The sequence below is a fragment of the Eleutherodactylus coqui genome, chromosome 6, assembly GCF_035609145.1.
Source record: "Eleutherodactylus coqui strain aEleCoq1 chromosome 6, aEleCoq1.hap1, whole genome shotgun sequence".
Taxonomy (NCBI): domain Eukaryota; kingdom Metazoa; phylum Chordata; class Amphibia; order Anura; family Eleutherodactylidae; genus Eleutherodactylus; species Eleutherodactylus coqui.
In genome coordinates, this window is record NC_089842.1 from 239,262,616 (window position 1) to 239,279,958 (window position 17,343).

Below are 17,343 nucleotides of genomic sequence, written 5' to 3' on the forward strand. Positions count from 1 at the left end.
TGTGGACCCACAGCATGGGTGGCTCCCTGGAACCCACCGGCAGTACATAAATATATCCCATTGCAGTGCCCAACACAGCTGATGTAACGTCAGCTGTAATGCAGGTGGGCTAAAAATTAATTGGATTACACTGTAGGCGAGGGCCCCCAAAAATTGGTGTACAAACAGTACTAATGTCCGTCAGAAAAATTGCCCATGCCCAACCAAGAGGGCAGGTGAAACCCATTAATCGCTTTGGTTAATGTGGCTTAATTGGTAACTAGGCCAGGAGGCAGCCCAGTTAAAATAAAAATTGGTTGAGGTGAAAGTTTCATCGCTTTAATGAGCATTGAAACGTATAAAAATTGTTTACAAAAATTATATGACTGAGCCTTGTGGGCCTAAGAAAAATTGCCCGTTCGGCGTGATTATGTGAGGTTTCAGGAGGAGGAGCAGGAGGAGGAGGAGGAATATTATACACAGATTGATGAAGCAAAAAGGTCCCCGTTTTTGATGGGGATAGAGAACGATGCTTCCATCCGCGGGTGCAGCCTACGTATTGCTTAGGTATCGCTGCTGTCCGCTGGTGGAGAAGAGAAGTCTGGGGAAATCCAGGCTTTGTTCATCTTGATGAGTGTAAGCCTGTCGGCACTGTCGGTTGACAGGCGGGTACGCTTATCTGTGATGATTCCCCCAGCCGCACTAAACACCCTCTCTGACAAGACGCTAGCCGCAGGACAAGCAAGCACCTCCAGGGCATACAGCGCGAGTTCAGGCCACGTGTCCAGCTTCGACACCCAGTAGTTGTAGGGGGCAGAGGCGTCACGGAGGACGGTCATGAGATCGGCTACGTACTCCCTCACCATCCTTTTACAGTGCTCCCGCCGACTCAGCCTTGACTGGGGAGCGGTGACACAGTCTTGCTGGGGAGCCATAGAGCTGTCAAGGGCCTTAGAGAGTGTTCCACTGCCTGTGCTGTACATGCTGCCTGATCTCTGCGCCTCCCCTGCTACCTGGCCCTCGGAACTGCGCCTTTGGCCACTAGCGCTGTCGGATGGGAATTTTACCATCAGTTTGTCCGCCAGGGTCCTGTGGTATAGCATCACTCTCGAACCCCTTTCCTCTTCGGGTATGAGAGTGGAAAGGTTCTCCTTATACCGTGGGTCAAGCAGTGTGTACACCCAGTAATCCGTAGAGGCCAGAATGCGTGTAACGCGAGGGTCACGAGAAAGGCATCCTAACATGAAGTCAGCCATGTGTGCCAGGGTACCTGTACGCAACACATGGCTGTCCTCACTAGGAAGATCACTTTCAGGATCCTCCTCCTCCTCCTCCTCAGGCCATACACGCTGAAAGGATGACAGGCAAGCAGCATGTGTACCCTCAGCAGTGGGCCAAGCTGTCTCTTCCCCCTCCTCCTCATGCTCCTCCACCTCCTCCTCCTCAACGCGCTGAGATATAGACAGGAGGGTGCTCTGACTATCCAGCGACATACTGTCTTCCCCCGGCTCTGTTTCCGAGCGCAAAGCGTCTGCCTTTATGCTTTGCAGGGAACTTCTCAAGAGGCATAGCAGAGGAATGCTGACGCTAATGATTACAGCATCGCCGCTCACCACCTGGGTAGACTCCTCAAACTTTCCAAGGACCTGGCAGATGTCTGCCAACCAGGCCCACTCTTCTGAAAAGAATTGAGGAGGCTGACACCCACTGCGCCGCCCATGTTGGAGTTGGTATTCCACTATAGCTCTAAGCTGCTCATAGAGCCTGGCCAACATGTGGAGCGTAAAGTTCCACCGTGTGGGCACGTCACACAGCAGTCGGTGCACTGGCAGATTAAACCGATGTTGCAGGGTGCGCAGGGTGGCAGCGTCCGTGTGGGACTTGCGGAAATGTGCGCAGAGCCGGCGCACCTTTCCGAGCAGGTCTGACAAGCATGGGTAGCTTTTCAGAAAGCGCTGAACCACTAAATTAAAGACGTGGGCCAGGCATGGCACGTGTGTGAGGCTGCCGAGCTGCAGAGCCGCCACCAGGTTACGGCCGTTGTCACACACGACCATGCCTGGTTGGAGGCTGAGCGGCACAAGCCAGCGGTCGGTCTGCTCTGTCAGACCCTGCAGCAGTTCGTGGGCTGTGTGCCTCTTATCTCCTAAGCTGAGTAGTTTCAGCACAGCCTATTGACGCTTGCCCACCGCTGTGCTGCTGCGCTTTGGGAAACAGTTGGTGGATTATTCGGTCTGGCCCTGCCTCTACCCCTGGACACCGCACTGCCTCTTGCAACCTGCCCTGCTGCTGCCCTTGCCTCCCACTCTGAAGACCTGTCCTCAGTAGGCGTAGCAAACCAGGTGGGGTCAGTCACCTCATTGTCTTGCTGCTCTTCCTCCGAATCCTCTGTGCGCTCCTCCCTCGGACTTACTGCCCTTACTACTACCTCACTGATAGACAACTGTGTCTCAACGTCATCGTCCTCCTCACCCACTGAAAGGTCTTGAGACAGTTGCCGGAAGTCCCCAGCCTCATCCCCCGGACCCCGGGAACTTTCCAATGGTTGGGCATCAGTCACGATAAACTCCTCTGGTGGGAGAGGAACCACTGCTGCCCAATCTGAGCAGGGGCCCGAGAACAGTTCCTGGGAGTCTGCCCTCTCCTCAGAATGTCTCATTGTAATGGAGTGAGGAGGCTGGGAGGAAGGAGGAGCAGCAGCCAGAGGATTCTGAGTTGCAGCAGTGGACAGAGTAGAAGTCTGGGTGGTCGATAGATTGCTGGATGCACTTTCTGCCATCCACGACCGGACCTGCTCATTTTCTAATAAAGGTCTACCGCGTGGACCCATTAATTGTGCGATTAATGTGGGGATGCCAGAAACGTGCCTCTCTCCTAATCCCGCAGCAGTCGGCTGCGATACACCTGGATCAGGAGCTCGGCCTGTGCCCACACCCTGACTTGGGCCTCCGCGTCCTCGGCCACGTCCACGTCCTCTAGGCCTACCCCTACCCCTCAGCATGCTGTATTACCAGTAATGCAGAAACAGAATGCTGTAATTAAATGTGCCGCTTATTGGCCTGTGGTTGGAGGCTGATTTCGCTTACGGAACGCCAGGAAATAATTTTGCGCAAGCCTGCTGTAACACTTAGCTGGCTGCGTATGAATTTGGAGAACTACTACACCCAGCACAGACCCAGAACACTGAGGACAGTCACAGGCAGCCCAAATACATTTTTTTCCCAAAATTTTTTTGCAAAGGCCCACTGCCTATATTCAATCAATATGTCTTCTGTCCCTGCCTCACCACCACTACTGGCCCTGGACTATGTATAATTACTGCAGGGCGCAATGCTCTGCACGGCCGATATACAAAAAAAAAAAAAAAGTGCAACACTGCAAAAAGCAGCCTCCACAGTACTGCACACGGTTAGATGTGGCCCTAAGAAGGACCGTTGGGGTTCTTGAAGCCTAAAATACTCCTAACGCTCTCCCTATAGCAGCTGCAACAAGATAGCACTGTCCCTGATCTCTGTCAGAACGCATCTGTGGCGAGCCGCGGGAGGGGCCGATTTTTATACTCGGGTGACACCTGATCTCGCCAGCCACTCACTGCAGGGGGGTGGTATAGGGCTTGAACTTTGCAGGGGGAAGTTGTAATGCCTTCCCTGTCTTTCTATTGGCCAGAAAAGCGTGCTAACGTCTCAGAGATGAAAGTGAAAGTAACCCGAACGAGTAACGAGCATCTCGAACACGCTAATACTTGAACGAGTATCAAGCTTGGACGAGTACGTTTGCTCATCTCTAAACATAAAAATGTTACAGAGGCTACAGTAATTACCGGATGTGCTAAAGGGTAAACTGCATTCATACCACAAATACCGTTAATACCCAAAGAATGCAGGCTCCCCTCAAGGTTTGCTTTGCAAGGATGATCAATAAATCACCGAGACAATCATTGACGTTAACCAGAATAGACTTGACGTAGGACTGTTTTTCACAAGGTCAGTTCTATGTGGCTGTTCCTGAATGCGTTCTGCTAGCAGTATGGTGAGCCTTGACCTGAAGGTAATACAACCAATGTAGTTTACAAAGAGGTTCTTCACAAATCAGGCTTAGGCCCCTTGCACACGGCCGGAAATTCTGTGGCGGGATTTCCCGCAGAATTTTTGCCCGTGGAAGCTGCCATAGGATTGCATTAAAAAACGCAATCCTAGGCAGACGGCCGCAATTTGTCCACATGAAATCGCATGCGGAAGACAAATTGTGGTATGCTCTATCTCTGTGCGGGTCTCACAGAGGCCTGCACAGAAATGTCACTCCCGGGCCGCCGGCTACGCTCTGTGCATGCACCAGCTGGCCGGCAGCCGGCACATTAAAGAGCCGCAGGAGAAGGTGAGACCCGCACTAGTCCGAGATTTCTTGCAGGGGATCCGACAACCCCCCCCCGTGTACAGACGGTCTTAGTGAAGTACCTTTCCTAATACAGGTATTATGTGAATGGTTTATATAATAAAGAAACACAAGAGGTGTATGATTAAGAAAGATGAAGGTTTAAAACATATGTTAGTTAGCGATGGGTTAGCAACAAAATAATTCTGAGATAGTTATGATTTGTATCATCTAGAAAGCATAATATGAATTTCATGCAAAGTCGAAAGGAAAAGCTAGTATATCATATAATTACATAGATATAGAAAAATAGATGGATTGATAGATAACATATATATATATATATATATATATATATATATATATATTAAATATGTTATCTATGGAACAGATGAATCCATTAGCATACAACTTGAACTATGTTGCATACAAAAATGTTAATAATTTCAGTAAATTAAAATACGATATGAATGGATATAGGGTGCAAACATATCATGGTATAAGTTCAGGCACCTATGCAACTTACTGTATTCTGCATATTTCCAATGATCATATATCAGCGCTTCATCCTCTCAAACAATTTTTACAATTTTGCAAGTTATTTTTAGTTGTTTGGTGATTTACATCATGGAAGTTCTGCTTCAGCGGGCCTAATGGGTGTCCAGTCCAGTTGAGGCATTTCACTAACTATGAGGTCAAATGATGCAGGAAGTTCCTGTAGACGGGAACAAAAATGAGCTCTGCAGCGCGCAGCCTGTAAATAATATCATACTCATATCTTGATTGCTCCCTGAAGATTACATTTTCATAAATGGACCATAAACAATTATGAGGTTTTAAACACTGATTTCCCAGAGCTATAAATTAGTCTGTATTAGTGTATACTTAGAAATAAAGCAGCAGCATTATTACTTAGAGTTTTTACAAAGTTATATAAGCAGAATGAACAAAGAAAGACGTACAATATGTTAAGTAAAAAAAAAAGTATTACTGTTGTGGATCCTGAAGAAGATGGGCCACTTATTTAAATTGTAGTTAAGTAAAAACTAACAGTGATAGTCATATTAGTCAAATATTTGCTTCTATATACCGTATATACCGGCGTATAAGGCGACGGGGCGTATAAGACGACCCCCCAACTGTCACCTTATACGCCGGTATTCAGTGGTGAAAAAAAAAAAAATTCATTACTCACCTCCCCCGGCGTCCTGTCGCGCTCCGGCAGGATGTCGCTCGCTCCGGGAGGCTGTCGCTCGCTCCTCGTCGCCGCCGCAGCATAGCTTTCTGAATGCGGGGCTTGAAATCCCCGCTTCCAGAAAGCTAATACACACGCCGGCAGCCATGACATCATTGAATGGCTGTGATTGGCTAAAGCGCACGTGGCTTCAGCCAATCACACTATTCAATGACATCATTGAATGGGTGTGATTGCTAACACGTGCGCCTTCAGCCAATCACAGCCATTCAATGATGTCATTGAATAGTGTGATTGGCTGAAGCCACGTGCGCCTTCAGCCAATCACAGCCATTCAATGATGTCATGGCTGCCGGCGTGTGTATTAGCTTTCTGGAAGCGGGGATTTCAAGCCCCGCATTCAGAAAGCTATGCTGCGGCGGCGACGAGGAGCGAGCGACAGCCTGCCGGAGCGAGCGACATCCTGCCGGAGCGCGACAGAACGCCGTGGGAGGTGAGTAATAAATTTTTTTTTTTTACACTTTTTTTTTTTTTGTATTACCGGCGCATAAGACGACCCCCGACTGCAGAGCAGATTTTTCGGGGTTCAAAAGTCGTCTTATACGCCGGTATATACGGTAATTGAAAAATTCAATTGTAAGATGTTTCAATCAATTTCAAAAGTTTTTGCTGTTTAAGGTTAATTATTATTTTATATATATATATATATATATATATATATATATATATATATATATATATATATATATATATATATATATATATTTATTTAAAGCCCTTCCCCGAAAATCCCTACAGTCCTTGCCGGCAGCCAATTGCTTTCAATGGGACTGCAAAAGCGCCGATCCCATTAAAAGCAATGGGAGAACATCGTGATCCTCTGCCACAGCTGTCACAGCTGTAACAGTTGTGGCAGGGGATTCTTTACTCCCCGCGGGCAGTCCCCTTGTCACTGAACACTGGACTTTCAGCGGGGAATATTTACACGGCAGTGGCAGAGGGGTGAGTGTATATATATATATATATATATATATATATATATTTTTTATTTTTTTTTTTACACAAACCACGGGTGATTTTCAGGGAAGGTCTTATATTTCAAGCCCATCCCTTAAAATCACTGCATGGGTTGTCAACATCCTATTGCATTCAATGGGTCTGCTGGCAGCAACCGCAAATCCATTAAAAGCAATGCTGCACGGACCTGCATTCACACGTGTTTTGTGCACGTACGTGGGTGTGCGGTTTTATTAACACCTATGTACAGCACACACATAAGCTCCTGTGAATGCACCCTCACTTATCATTATAGCTGTTGCTCCAACACGACTCAGATCATCTTCACAGCCAAACAGTCTGGTTAGCAGGTCCCTGCTCACTCTCTGCAGTTCACTGACTATTTATCTTGACCTTCTTGCAGCATCATCCCTTCTATATAGGGTCAGGTTGAGCACCCATTGTGCCAGCGCCATACAGCTCACCTCACTTCTGCTGCTTGCACCATTTATGCTGACAAGCGGTGATAGTTTTATGTTCAGGATATTCTGCTGAAAACCTATCACCAAGCCACATCTTCCAGACCTAGTGTGTGTCAATGTAGCTCTTACTACTTTGTAAGCTTGCTCTGCTCTGGGATCTGGATTGTATAACTTTCATTCCTCCCTCTACAGTGTATAGATGAGGAAATACTCCTTAACACTTGTTTACCAGCTCAGATAGGAGACGGTCACCGCCCTGTGCATTATACACATATATATGAAGTAGCAATAAAACTGTACACAACATTACATATAATTAACCCTTTATATGCCTTGCCACTTCTTACAATTACATAGAAATGAAACAAACCATGAATTAATACTGCCACCTTGTAAGGCACAAAATAAACTCCAACCTCGTGAATACTTTTTATGCTGTGATATGTAATCTTACACTGTTCAGAAATGTATTACACTTTGCATGGGCCACTTCTTCATTACTCACATAGACACACGGCAACAAAAAGTACAAACCATTCTTTAATTTACTATTGAAATGCAGGCAATTTTTTTTAACAATTGTTTTTATTGAATTTTCAGATTGACAATTTTGAGGCAATTCAGTAGTTTTACATGTTTATGAGGTCCAATGGTTTATACAAAATTGTGTATCTTCAATGTATAGAAAATTTACAGGAAAAAAAGTCCATTGTCATAAAAAATATCTTCTGACTTCAGTGATGGAATTTGAGGACTGTACGCTGGGAATAAATATTTTCCTGACACTTTCCTTCACTTCCTTGTTTCTTATGCTATAAATAATGGGGTTAAACATGGGAGTAACCACAGTGTATAAAATGGCCACAGGTCTATCTCAAAATACTGAGTAGCTCCCCCGAGATGAATAGATGAAAGCAAGAGCACTGTAGTATAAAGAAACCACTGAAAGGTGGGAGACACAAGTAGAAAAGGCCTTGCGCCTTCCAGTGCTTGAGCGGATACTTAAGATGCATGAAATGATTTGAACATAGGACAGAAGAGTCAACACAAAAGAGCAAAGACCTACAATCCCTCCAGAGATATAAACTGCTATTTCATTGATCAATGTGTCCTTACAAGACAATCGAAAGAGAGGAGGCATCTCGCAGAAGTAGTGATTCACAGTCTTAGACCTACAGAAGGGCAGCTGAAAAGTGCTGTATGCATAGTAAATGGAGTTAAGGAAGTTTGAAGACCAGGTTCCCACAGAGGGAAGAAAACAAAGCTTTAAGTTCATGATATTGTAGTAGTGTAAGGGGTGGCAGATGGCCACATATCTATCATAGGCCATGATTGCCAAAACAATACACTCAGTTCCTCCCAAAGCTATGGTAATATACATCTGAGCGACACATGCCCAGAAAGAGATACTCTAGTCTTCAGACAAAGTATTCAGCAGAAGCTTGGGCACAATGGTGGATGAGAAACAGAGGTCAATGACAGAGAGATTACTGAGGAAGAAGTACATGTCTGTCTGTAGTCGTGGTTCTGTCCTTACCACAGCAATAATCAAAATGTTCCCTGTTAAAGTGACCATATACATCATCAGAAATATCATAAAATATAATGGTTGAAGGAATGGGTCAGTGGAAAGACCAACCAAGAAAAATCTATTTGAAGATGTTTGGTTCAAGTATTCCATATCAAGTGTCAATTGGAACCTATAAGAATCAGAGTCAACTTCAATAGTTATTTCTATGTTACATATTTTCTCTATTCACTTATTTATGATACCCTGATGGTGGTGTTTCTGTAAGGCTGCCTGCAGACGGCTGGGTCTGATCTCACTGCAAGAATTCTCACCCTTGTGCCCCTGCACAGATCTGCGGCTCACTCGCCCAGCCGGCACAAGCGCAGAGCATAGCCAGCGCGTCACTAGTGACGTTTCTGGAAATAGAGCATGCCGCGATTTATTTTCCGTGCATGTTTTTTCATGCAGGCCAATCGCAGCTGTGTGCATGGGATTGCATTATCTTATCTAATGGAATCCTATGGCAGTGGGCACGGGCAGAAATTCTGCAGGAAATCCCGCCACGGAATTTCCGCCCGTGTGCGGGGGGCCTAAATAGTATATTGCCAATAAGCTACATCAGCCCATGATGAAATATCTGAAATGTTATGGCTCATCCACATAATGTGGTATGAATCCATGTTGTATGGATCATTAGTGCTGTGATTCCCCAAAAACTGTGGCATGTTTCATCTCATGTAATATAAAGGATTCTCCCCTAAAGGCACACAGTACAGAAATGTTAAGGGTGTGTCTTAGTTGTAGTTTTTTTTGTAAAACCCCTTATCCTTGCACATAAAAAATAGCCATATACTCACCTCTCCCCGCTGTGTCCTGCTCTGCTACTGCGGGATCTCCACCTTAATGCCACGTTTACAGGCTGTCCCTTTAGGCTAAAATGAAAGATACATTTGGATGATTTGTAGAAAGAGCAGAATATTAAAAGCTAAAATTCAAAAAATAATAGGTGAAAACTCCATACAACTGAGTGAATAAATCTGCCGCACTCACCAGTCTTCTTCTGCCATTATTTATTTCCCATCAATAAAAATACAGCCCCAACATAAGGAATGGTGTTCCCAATGGCCATTAGCTATAGGTTAATGCAGGAAACAAAAAAACTGGCAATTAGAGATGAGCGACCGTACCCGTCCGAGCTTGATGCTCGTTCGAGCATTAGGGTACTCGAGATGCTCGTTACTCGAGACGAACACCACGTGGTACTCGAGTCAATTGCATTTCCTTCCCTGCATGTTCGGCGCCATTTTCTAGCTAATAGACTTGCGGGGAGGGCATTACCATTTCCTGCTGTGATATGCCAGCCCTACCCCACCCCACAGTAGTGAGTGGCTGGGCCGATCAGGTGACCGCCGCGTACTTACACGGGTCCCGCCCGCGGCTCGCCTCAGACGCATGCTGGCAGAGGTTAGGGAAAGTGCTGCTGCATATACAGGGATAGTTTTAGTGTAGGATCCTATCTTCAAGAATCGCAACAGTCCTTCATAGGGCAACTTACTCTTCATAGTGTGTATTACTGTTGTGGCTGGCTGGGAGCAGTAGTGCACCATTTTTTTTTAAGCATCTCGGGCTGTGCAGGCATTTCAGCTTAAGCCTAGGGTCACACGGGGCGGATTTGTTGCTTATTTCCCGCGGTTGGCCGTTGCATATCCGCATTGCGGCCATTCCGTCGCGGTTGCAGTGCAATGCAGTGCGAATGTGTTTGGCCAAAATCCCGTTCTCACAGGGCGTAAAATTTTCCGCAGAGCCGCAGTGCGGATATGCAACTGCGTCGCGGTTTTGAAATATGCAGCATGTCCAATCTTTTGACGGTTCCGCAGCGTTTTTTTTTACATAGGGCCCCATGAACGCAGCTACAACCGCAATGAAAACCGCTATTGCTTGTTTTGCAGCGGTTTTCATTGCGGTTCCGCAGCAGATTGTTCACATGAAAAAGAGGGGCAATAAAGTTTGTTCCCAGGAAGTGGTTCAGCGGCCATTTTAGCTGCTTGGCGCCATTTCAGCCAGGACTTGATGGAGACTGGAAGCAGGGAGCAGGAGCTCTGCCGGCAGAACCCCCCACAGCGGCACCAGAGCCCCCCACAGCGGCACCACAAGAGCCCTCCACAGTGGCACCAGAGCCCTCCACAGCGGGCGTGACCAGAGGCCTCCACAGCGGGCGGCACCAGAGCCTTCCACAGCGGGCCCAGACCCCCCCACAGCGGCACCAGAGCCCCCCACAGCGGCACAAGAGCCCTCCACAGCGGGCGTGACCAGAGGCCTCCACAGCCGGACCAGTGCCCTCCACAGCGGCACCAGAGCCCTCCACAGCGGGCCCAGAGCCCTCCACAGCGGGCGGCACCAGAGCCCTCCACAGCGGGCCCAGAGCCCTCCACAGCGGGCGGCACCACAGCCCTCCACAGCGGGCCCAGACCCCCCCACAGCGGCACCAGAGCCCCCCACAGCGGCACAAGAGCCCTCCACAGCGGGCGTGACCAGAGGCCTCCACAGCCGGACCAGGGCCCTCCACAGCGGCACCAGAGCCCTCCACAGCGGGCCCAGAGCCCTCCACAGCGGGCGGCACCAGAGCCCTCCACAGCGGGCCCAGAGCCCTGCACAGCGGGCGGCACCACAGCCCTCCACAGCGGGCCCAGACCCCCCCACAGCGGCACCAGAGCCCCCCACAGCGGCACCACAAGAGCCCTCCACAGCGGGCGTGACCAGAGGCCTCCACAGCCGGACCAGGGCCCTCCACAGCGGCACCAGAGCCCTCCACAGCGGGCCCAGAGCCCTCCACAGCGGGCGGCACCAGAGCCCTCCACAGCAGGCCCAGAGCCCTCCACAGCGGGCGGCACATCGGATAACGAAGGTAATGCACTACTTCGCCTATCATTGCTCTTTTGCGTCCTTTCTCTTTTGCATTGCAATGCATTTTTCCCGCCTTTTTCCTCCCTTGCTTTGCTGCACAATTTATGGCCTTTTCATCTTTTGCATTGCAATGCATTTTTCCCGCCTTTTTCCTCCCTTGCTTTGCTGCACAATTTATGGCCTTTTCATCTTTTGCATTGCAATGCATTTTTCCCGCCTTTTTCCTCCCTTGCTTTGCTGCACAATTTATGGCCTTTTCATCTTTTGCATTGCAATGCATTTTTCCCGCCTTTTTCCTCCCTTGCTTCTTTCCCCTTCGGCATCTGACGCGAAGATGTGAGCCTCGTTGTTATTTTGTGCAAATTGAAATTCTGCGCCACTGGGCACTAATGTTGTGTATGTAATGAAATGCAACCATTCTCTGTTTACTCACAGGACGAAAAAGATTTTCGGTTGTCGCAAAGGATATATCGGGAGTATGGCGTGGTACCAGCGAATGGGTATAAACGTTGCCAGGATGATAACATTGGTGAGTGTAGTGTGCGCTGACACAACCATATCCACCCACTTGGAATGCTATTCAACTTTTTTTCTTCTTCCCCCCCCCCTTCAGGTTGAAAGTAGGCCTGAGATATGGGACCCAGCCGAGACGGGCTACAGCGACCGAGATTTAAAGGCAGACGCCTGGCTATCGGTATGCACTGGCATGTATCCCGATTGGGACTCCGGAACTGCTGCCCTCCACAGTGAAATACGTAAGTTTACACTCCTGAAACTGCTTTGTTGTTTCTTCCTTGGATGTACTCAGAACTGTACTGCATCTAACAACACTCTTTATTGCAGGTGTCGGTGGTACTGCTTGTACCCTGTTTAATTGTCCTTTTTCATTATTTGCAGTTAAAGATGTCAAGAATCGTTGGCGGTCGGTTCGGGACCGCTACAAGAAGCATGAAAAAGATTGTGAAAAAAGTGGCATGTCGCCTTCACAAAAGAAATGTCCATACCAGGAGCAACTGCGCTTCCTCCGAACTAGTCGAGTGTTGCGCGCGTAAGTGCAAATAACTCTCCTAGCTCGGGTTCGATGTGGTGTCATTTTGAGGTTCTAGGTCTCTAATGTTACTCTTGTTTCGCCAACAGATCCAGCGGGAACATTGGGGCCGCGCCTCCCACGGACACCACCGCTTCACCTGACAAAGATGGGCCGGGACAGGAGCCGTGTGACGATGAGTCCAGAGAAGGTACCCCAGCCTTGGAGGACAGCCAGCGTAGCACGCCCGATTTGAACCCCACTTCTGTTTCTCCAGAAGTGGGGGAACAAATTGTGTCGTGTGGCAATACTACTGCCCCTGCCAGCAGAGCATGTGTTAGCAGGGTGGTGACTTCCGCGCGGGCCAGCCGCAGCGTTGCTGCTGGCCCGCGTCGGAAGAATAGCAAGGCAGATGCCACCCAAGAGGCGCTGTCTTTATTACGCCGTTCTGAGACGGCCGACCAGTGGGACACAATGGGTACAGCCATTGCGTCCCGCCTTCGTGAACTCAGCTCAGAGCGGCAGTGGACAATTCCGCCAGTTCTGTACACAGTGCTAGAGATTTTCGGATCGCCAAGAGCCATTGCCGATAGCACTGCCATTATTGTGGCAATGAAAAATGCAGCCTTTCCTGTTCAACACTCAAACCGCATGCTGCCTGCACCCCAATATTTCCCTGATCAACCGCCCAGGGTTTCTAGGACACCGGTATACCCCATGCACCATGGCTCTCCTGACACTGGCTACGGCGACACTGCCTCAGGCGGTTCCCCATCACAAGCGTCATTTCTATCACTCATGAATAGCCCTCTGCAACAGACATCGCAACAGTCCACCTCACGACTGTGCACGCCACCAAATGCATCTCAATGCATTATAGGAGAAAACTCTTTTACTTATACGACATTGGAGTAATCGCAAACGTTGAGTTTGGGATAACTGCAATGTCCTACAGCAAACCATCGGAAAGTACAGGTTCCGTGGTGCTGTTGCCGTGTCTGCCAATGCACGGATTATGCTGGTGTCCCAGAAATCCAACGGATGGTCATGGGAACGATTGGGGTTGCAAACATCGCTCACTCCCAGCTAAGATGTGCTCTGCGGCAAAAGAGGCAAGGCGCACTAATTCCATTACGGCAGTGGAACGCACGTAAATTTCTTTGCGGCCTGTGCTACTGTACGAGAAGGACTGCCTTTTTTTTTTTTGTTTTCAATTTAACGCTGCCTTATTGTCCTCCAAGGTTGGGGTACATCACTTCTCTTGACTCATAGTCCTTTCTTTCCCTATATTTATTTTCATGTCTGTCTGTTTCCATGCTCGCTCTATGTTTGTAACAGGAGTTCGAGCATGGAAAAAAAAAATGGTGATGACAACAGGGCCATTCTGCGTGCCTGTTGCCATCATCATTTTCGCTTGCGGCATGACCGGCAAGTGTGGCCAGAGCTATACTGCTTGTGGATTGGCCAGTGAAGGAGAAAGTTAGTTGTATTCAAGTAGTGGTAATTGGTATGTGCGCTGAAAAAAAGTAGACGGCTCAACTAATGCTATGTTTATTTTGCACAAAATAAAAAACCATCATTGTCTAACCAATTCCGTTTCTTTACAATGCAGATTATATGTTTTGTGCGCCGGAAAAATTTGGAGAACAATCTTTTTTGTGAAATATTAAAACATTTTATTATGAAAACTGTTTAACACAATTTTATTGAAGTTTTTAAATTAAAGGTGGAGGAGTGTCCTTTTGTGCCTTCAATAAAATACGTATTTCTCTACGCAGTTTGGTTTCCGCTTCCTTCTGGGGCTGGGCGCCGGGGGAGGGTCACACTGCAGTTAGGGCTGCACACCACCGACACAGGAGAACTGCCATGGCACGGTGCCTTCGTGACTAAGGAAATAGTCAGTGAAGAGTTCGCGTACCTGCACTGCAGTAGCAGGCGTCCTACCTCCCCCCCAGTTGATGACCGTGTCAAAGGCAGGATCAAGTTCTTCGACATCTACCTCTGGGCGATAGTCCCGGAGGTAGTTGTGAAGAACACAACATGCCTTGACAAGGTCATCAACTGTGTTAGGGTCTACTAACAGTGTAGTCCCTAGAACTCTCCACTGACTCACCATAATCCCGAAGGCACACTCAACCACACGACGTGCCCGGCTCAGCCTATAATTAAAAATCCTTTTCCGGGCATTCAGTCCTCTCCGCGGGTATGGGCGCAACAGGTTTGGCATCAACGGGAAAGCCTCATCCGATACCATCACAAAGGGGACTGGATGTGTGGTTCCCGGGAAAGGTTGTGGGGCTGGGAGCGTGACGCCATCTCGGAGAATTTGCATCCCAATCTGTGATGTTCGCAGCACCCGAGAATCCCCAGTGCTGCCATAGGCGCCGACGTCGATGCAAACAAATTTGCTATGTGCATCAGCCACGGCCATCAGGACAATTGAAAAAAATTTTTTGTAATTGAAGAATTTGGAGCCTGAGTGGGCTGGCTGAAGCACACGCACATGTTTGCCGTCGACGGCGCCTATGCAGTTAGGAAATTTGGCAACATCTTGAAAGCCTGCTGCAACACGTTGCCAAGTGTCCTCGGTAGGTGAAGGCATCACGATGGGCTGCAACTTCTGCCAGATGGCGCTGCATGTGCACCTCACAATTTCGGTGATGGTTGATTTACCAACACGAAATTGGAGATGCAGGGATGCATAGCTCTCTCCTGTGGCCAAGAAGCTGAAAAGAAGCAGAGAAGAGAAAAAAAAATTAGTACACAATGAAGACTTGCATTACATCAACACTTCTATGTATGCAGTATTCAGATATTGTTCTCAACACGAAATAGATCGGAGAATGCAGAAGAATTCGTGTGAAGGAAATAAGATTTGCAATTGAAAGGTATACATGGGATGTGGGGGGGGGGGGGGCCGTGAAATTCTCACTATCCATTCCACACATGGTTCAGATTTCCATTCTCCCCATCCCAAACAAAAGGGGAGGGAGAATGAGAAAATGAAAACATGTTCCTGCTACACTCAGAAAGGTAACTTGGTCCCGTTCACTGCCGGTGCACAAAAAAGGTTGCCCAAGTTTGCTGGTCTGGTAAGTTCAACAGTGTAGCTTCTGACAATGTCAATGAAGTCAACCAGCCACAAGATGATGCTGTTCTAATGCCACGCACGGGCAAATAAAGACCCACCCGTCCCGGTGAGATCGGGGTAGCCGTGCAGGTGTCATGATGGGCGTGGTGCTAATAACAGGGGTGCTTGATAGCCCAGCTGTGAAAAAGCAGTGTGACGTAATGCTATAGCATTACGTCCTACTACCGGAGCAATCAGTGCATAAAAAAAGGTACCGCGCAAAAATCACAGAACCAAAAAAAAAAAAGGAAAAACAAAAAAAAAAAAAATAACTACAGTGACACAATAAGAAATGTAACTTACCGAAGGGTGATGAGCAGCCTTTCTTCTGCAGTGATCGCCTTCCTCATCTGCGTGTCCTGGTAGGTCAGATCCCGGCGCACCAGCTCCAGAAGGCGGTCAAAGGCCTCCAGAGGCAGGCGACAAAATGAGACGAACTTCTCAGGATGGCTGCAGAGAGAAAGAGAAAGGGAGAGCGGGCTAAAATTAATAACAATTCAGAGTGCAACATCAAACCTATTCCCATGCAACACTTCACTTACTTTTTAAGATCGTGGTAGAGGCTCGCAAAATGGCCCTTCGTCCCCCTCTCGGTTAGTGGGGGATGAACCCAGAAACGTCTCTGACGCCGGGAAGCACGATCAGTCTGAAGAAGAATAAGCACATGAATTTTTAAAGCACATTAACATGAATTAAAGCACATGAATTTAAAGCACATGACTGCAATTACACTCTAGTCCGCAGTGCATAAACAAACAACAAGGAAACTAAGCACACAATGACCACAAATCGCTCACCTTTTCAGATTGTTCTCTATCCATCATAAGCACAAATGTAATCAGTCTGCGTCGGTATGCGCGGCTCAGACGGACTGTTGCTCGATCCATGTCTGCAGAGAAAATGGCCACAAATACAAAGCTCTTCCTACCCTATGCAGAAATGGGTGGGATCGATGACCTCACAGGAAACAGTTTTTTTAAGAATCTGCACCTAGTAAAATACGCAGGCAAATCTGCAAGAAAAACCGCGCCTCTCCAAAAATAACCGCTGCGGTTTTTTCCGCAACAAAGGGCCTGCGGATTTACCGGCGGCAGAACCGCAGATAAATACGCGGTCAAAAACGCGTCTTAATTGGGCCATTGCATGCGGATTTGCCGCAGAAACGGAAAGGTTGCGGCAAATCCGCAGCGGCAAAACCGCGAACTTTCAGCAACAAATCCGCCCTGTGTGAATCCAGCCATACTGTTCTGTGTGTGCAGTGCATAACACAGAGTGTAGGGACACAACTAATTCTATAGGGAAAGTTATACAGTCCTGATCCTCCGTGCAAGAAACCCAACGCTCCTTCTTAGGGCTACATCTGACCGTGTGCATTATAGTTGTGGCTGACTGGGAGCAGTAGTGCATTAATTTTTGTATTACGCATCTAGACCTGTAGCCAGCCTTTCAGTAATAGCTTTCTCAGCCTGCAGTGCCATACAGCCAGCTCTCACCGTGAAACTGCACTCTAACATTTCCTAGCCTACTGCAAACTACTTCAGCTATACTGTTCGGTGTCTGCAGTGCATTAGACACAGAGTGTAGGGACACAGCCACTTCTATAGGGGAAGTTATACAGTCTTGATCCTCCGTGCAAGAACCCCAACGATCCTTCTTAGGGCTACATCTCACCGTGTGCATTATAGTCGTAGCTGGCTGGGAGCAATAGTGCATCAATCTTTGTATTACGCATCTAGGCTTGTTCCGAGC

General features: G+C 47.9%; 2 protein-coding genes across 2 annotated transcripts; one reads left to right on the forward strand and one right to left on the reverse strand.

The window, feature by feature from the left end:
• The first annotated feature begins 11,401 nt into the window (after nt 1–11,401).
• On the forward strand, nt 11,402–13,379 carry LOC136571917 (uncharacterized). Its single transcript, XM_066572534.1, has 5 exons — nt 11,402–11,438; nt 11,873–11,966; nt 12,051–12,192; nt 12,335–12,485; nt 12,575–13,379. Exons 2-5 carry the CDS (start codon nt 11,916–11,918, stop codon nt 13,377–13,379), a joined length of 1,149 nt encoding a protein of 382 aa, XP_066428631.1. The 5' UTR covers nt 11,402–11,438; nt 11,873–11,915.
• A 437-nt stretch (nt 13,380–13,816) lies between these two features.
• Nucleotides 13,817–16,186, reverse strand: LOC136633432 (uncharacterized). Its single transcript, XM_066609168.1, has 3 exons — nt 16,137–16,186; nt 15,898–16,044; nt 13,817–15,190 (listed from the first exon to the last, which is right to left on the reverse strand). The coding sequence occupies exons 2-3, from the start codon at nt 15,942–15,944 to the stop codon at nt 14,296–14,298; spliced, it is 942 nt and encodes a 313-aa protein (XP_066465265.1). The 5' UTR covers nt 15,945–16,044; nt 16,137–16,186; the 3' UTR covers nt 13,817–14,295.
• Between the last annotated feature and the right edge of the window lie 1,157 nt (nt 16,187–17,343).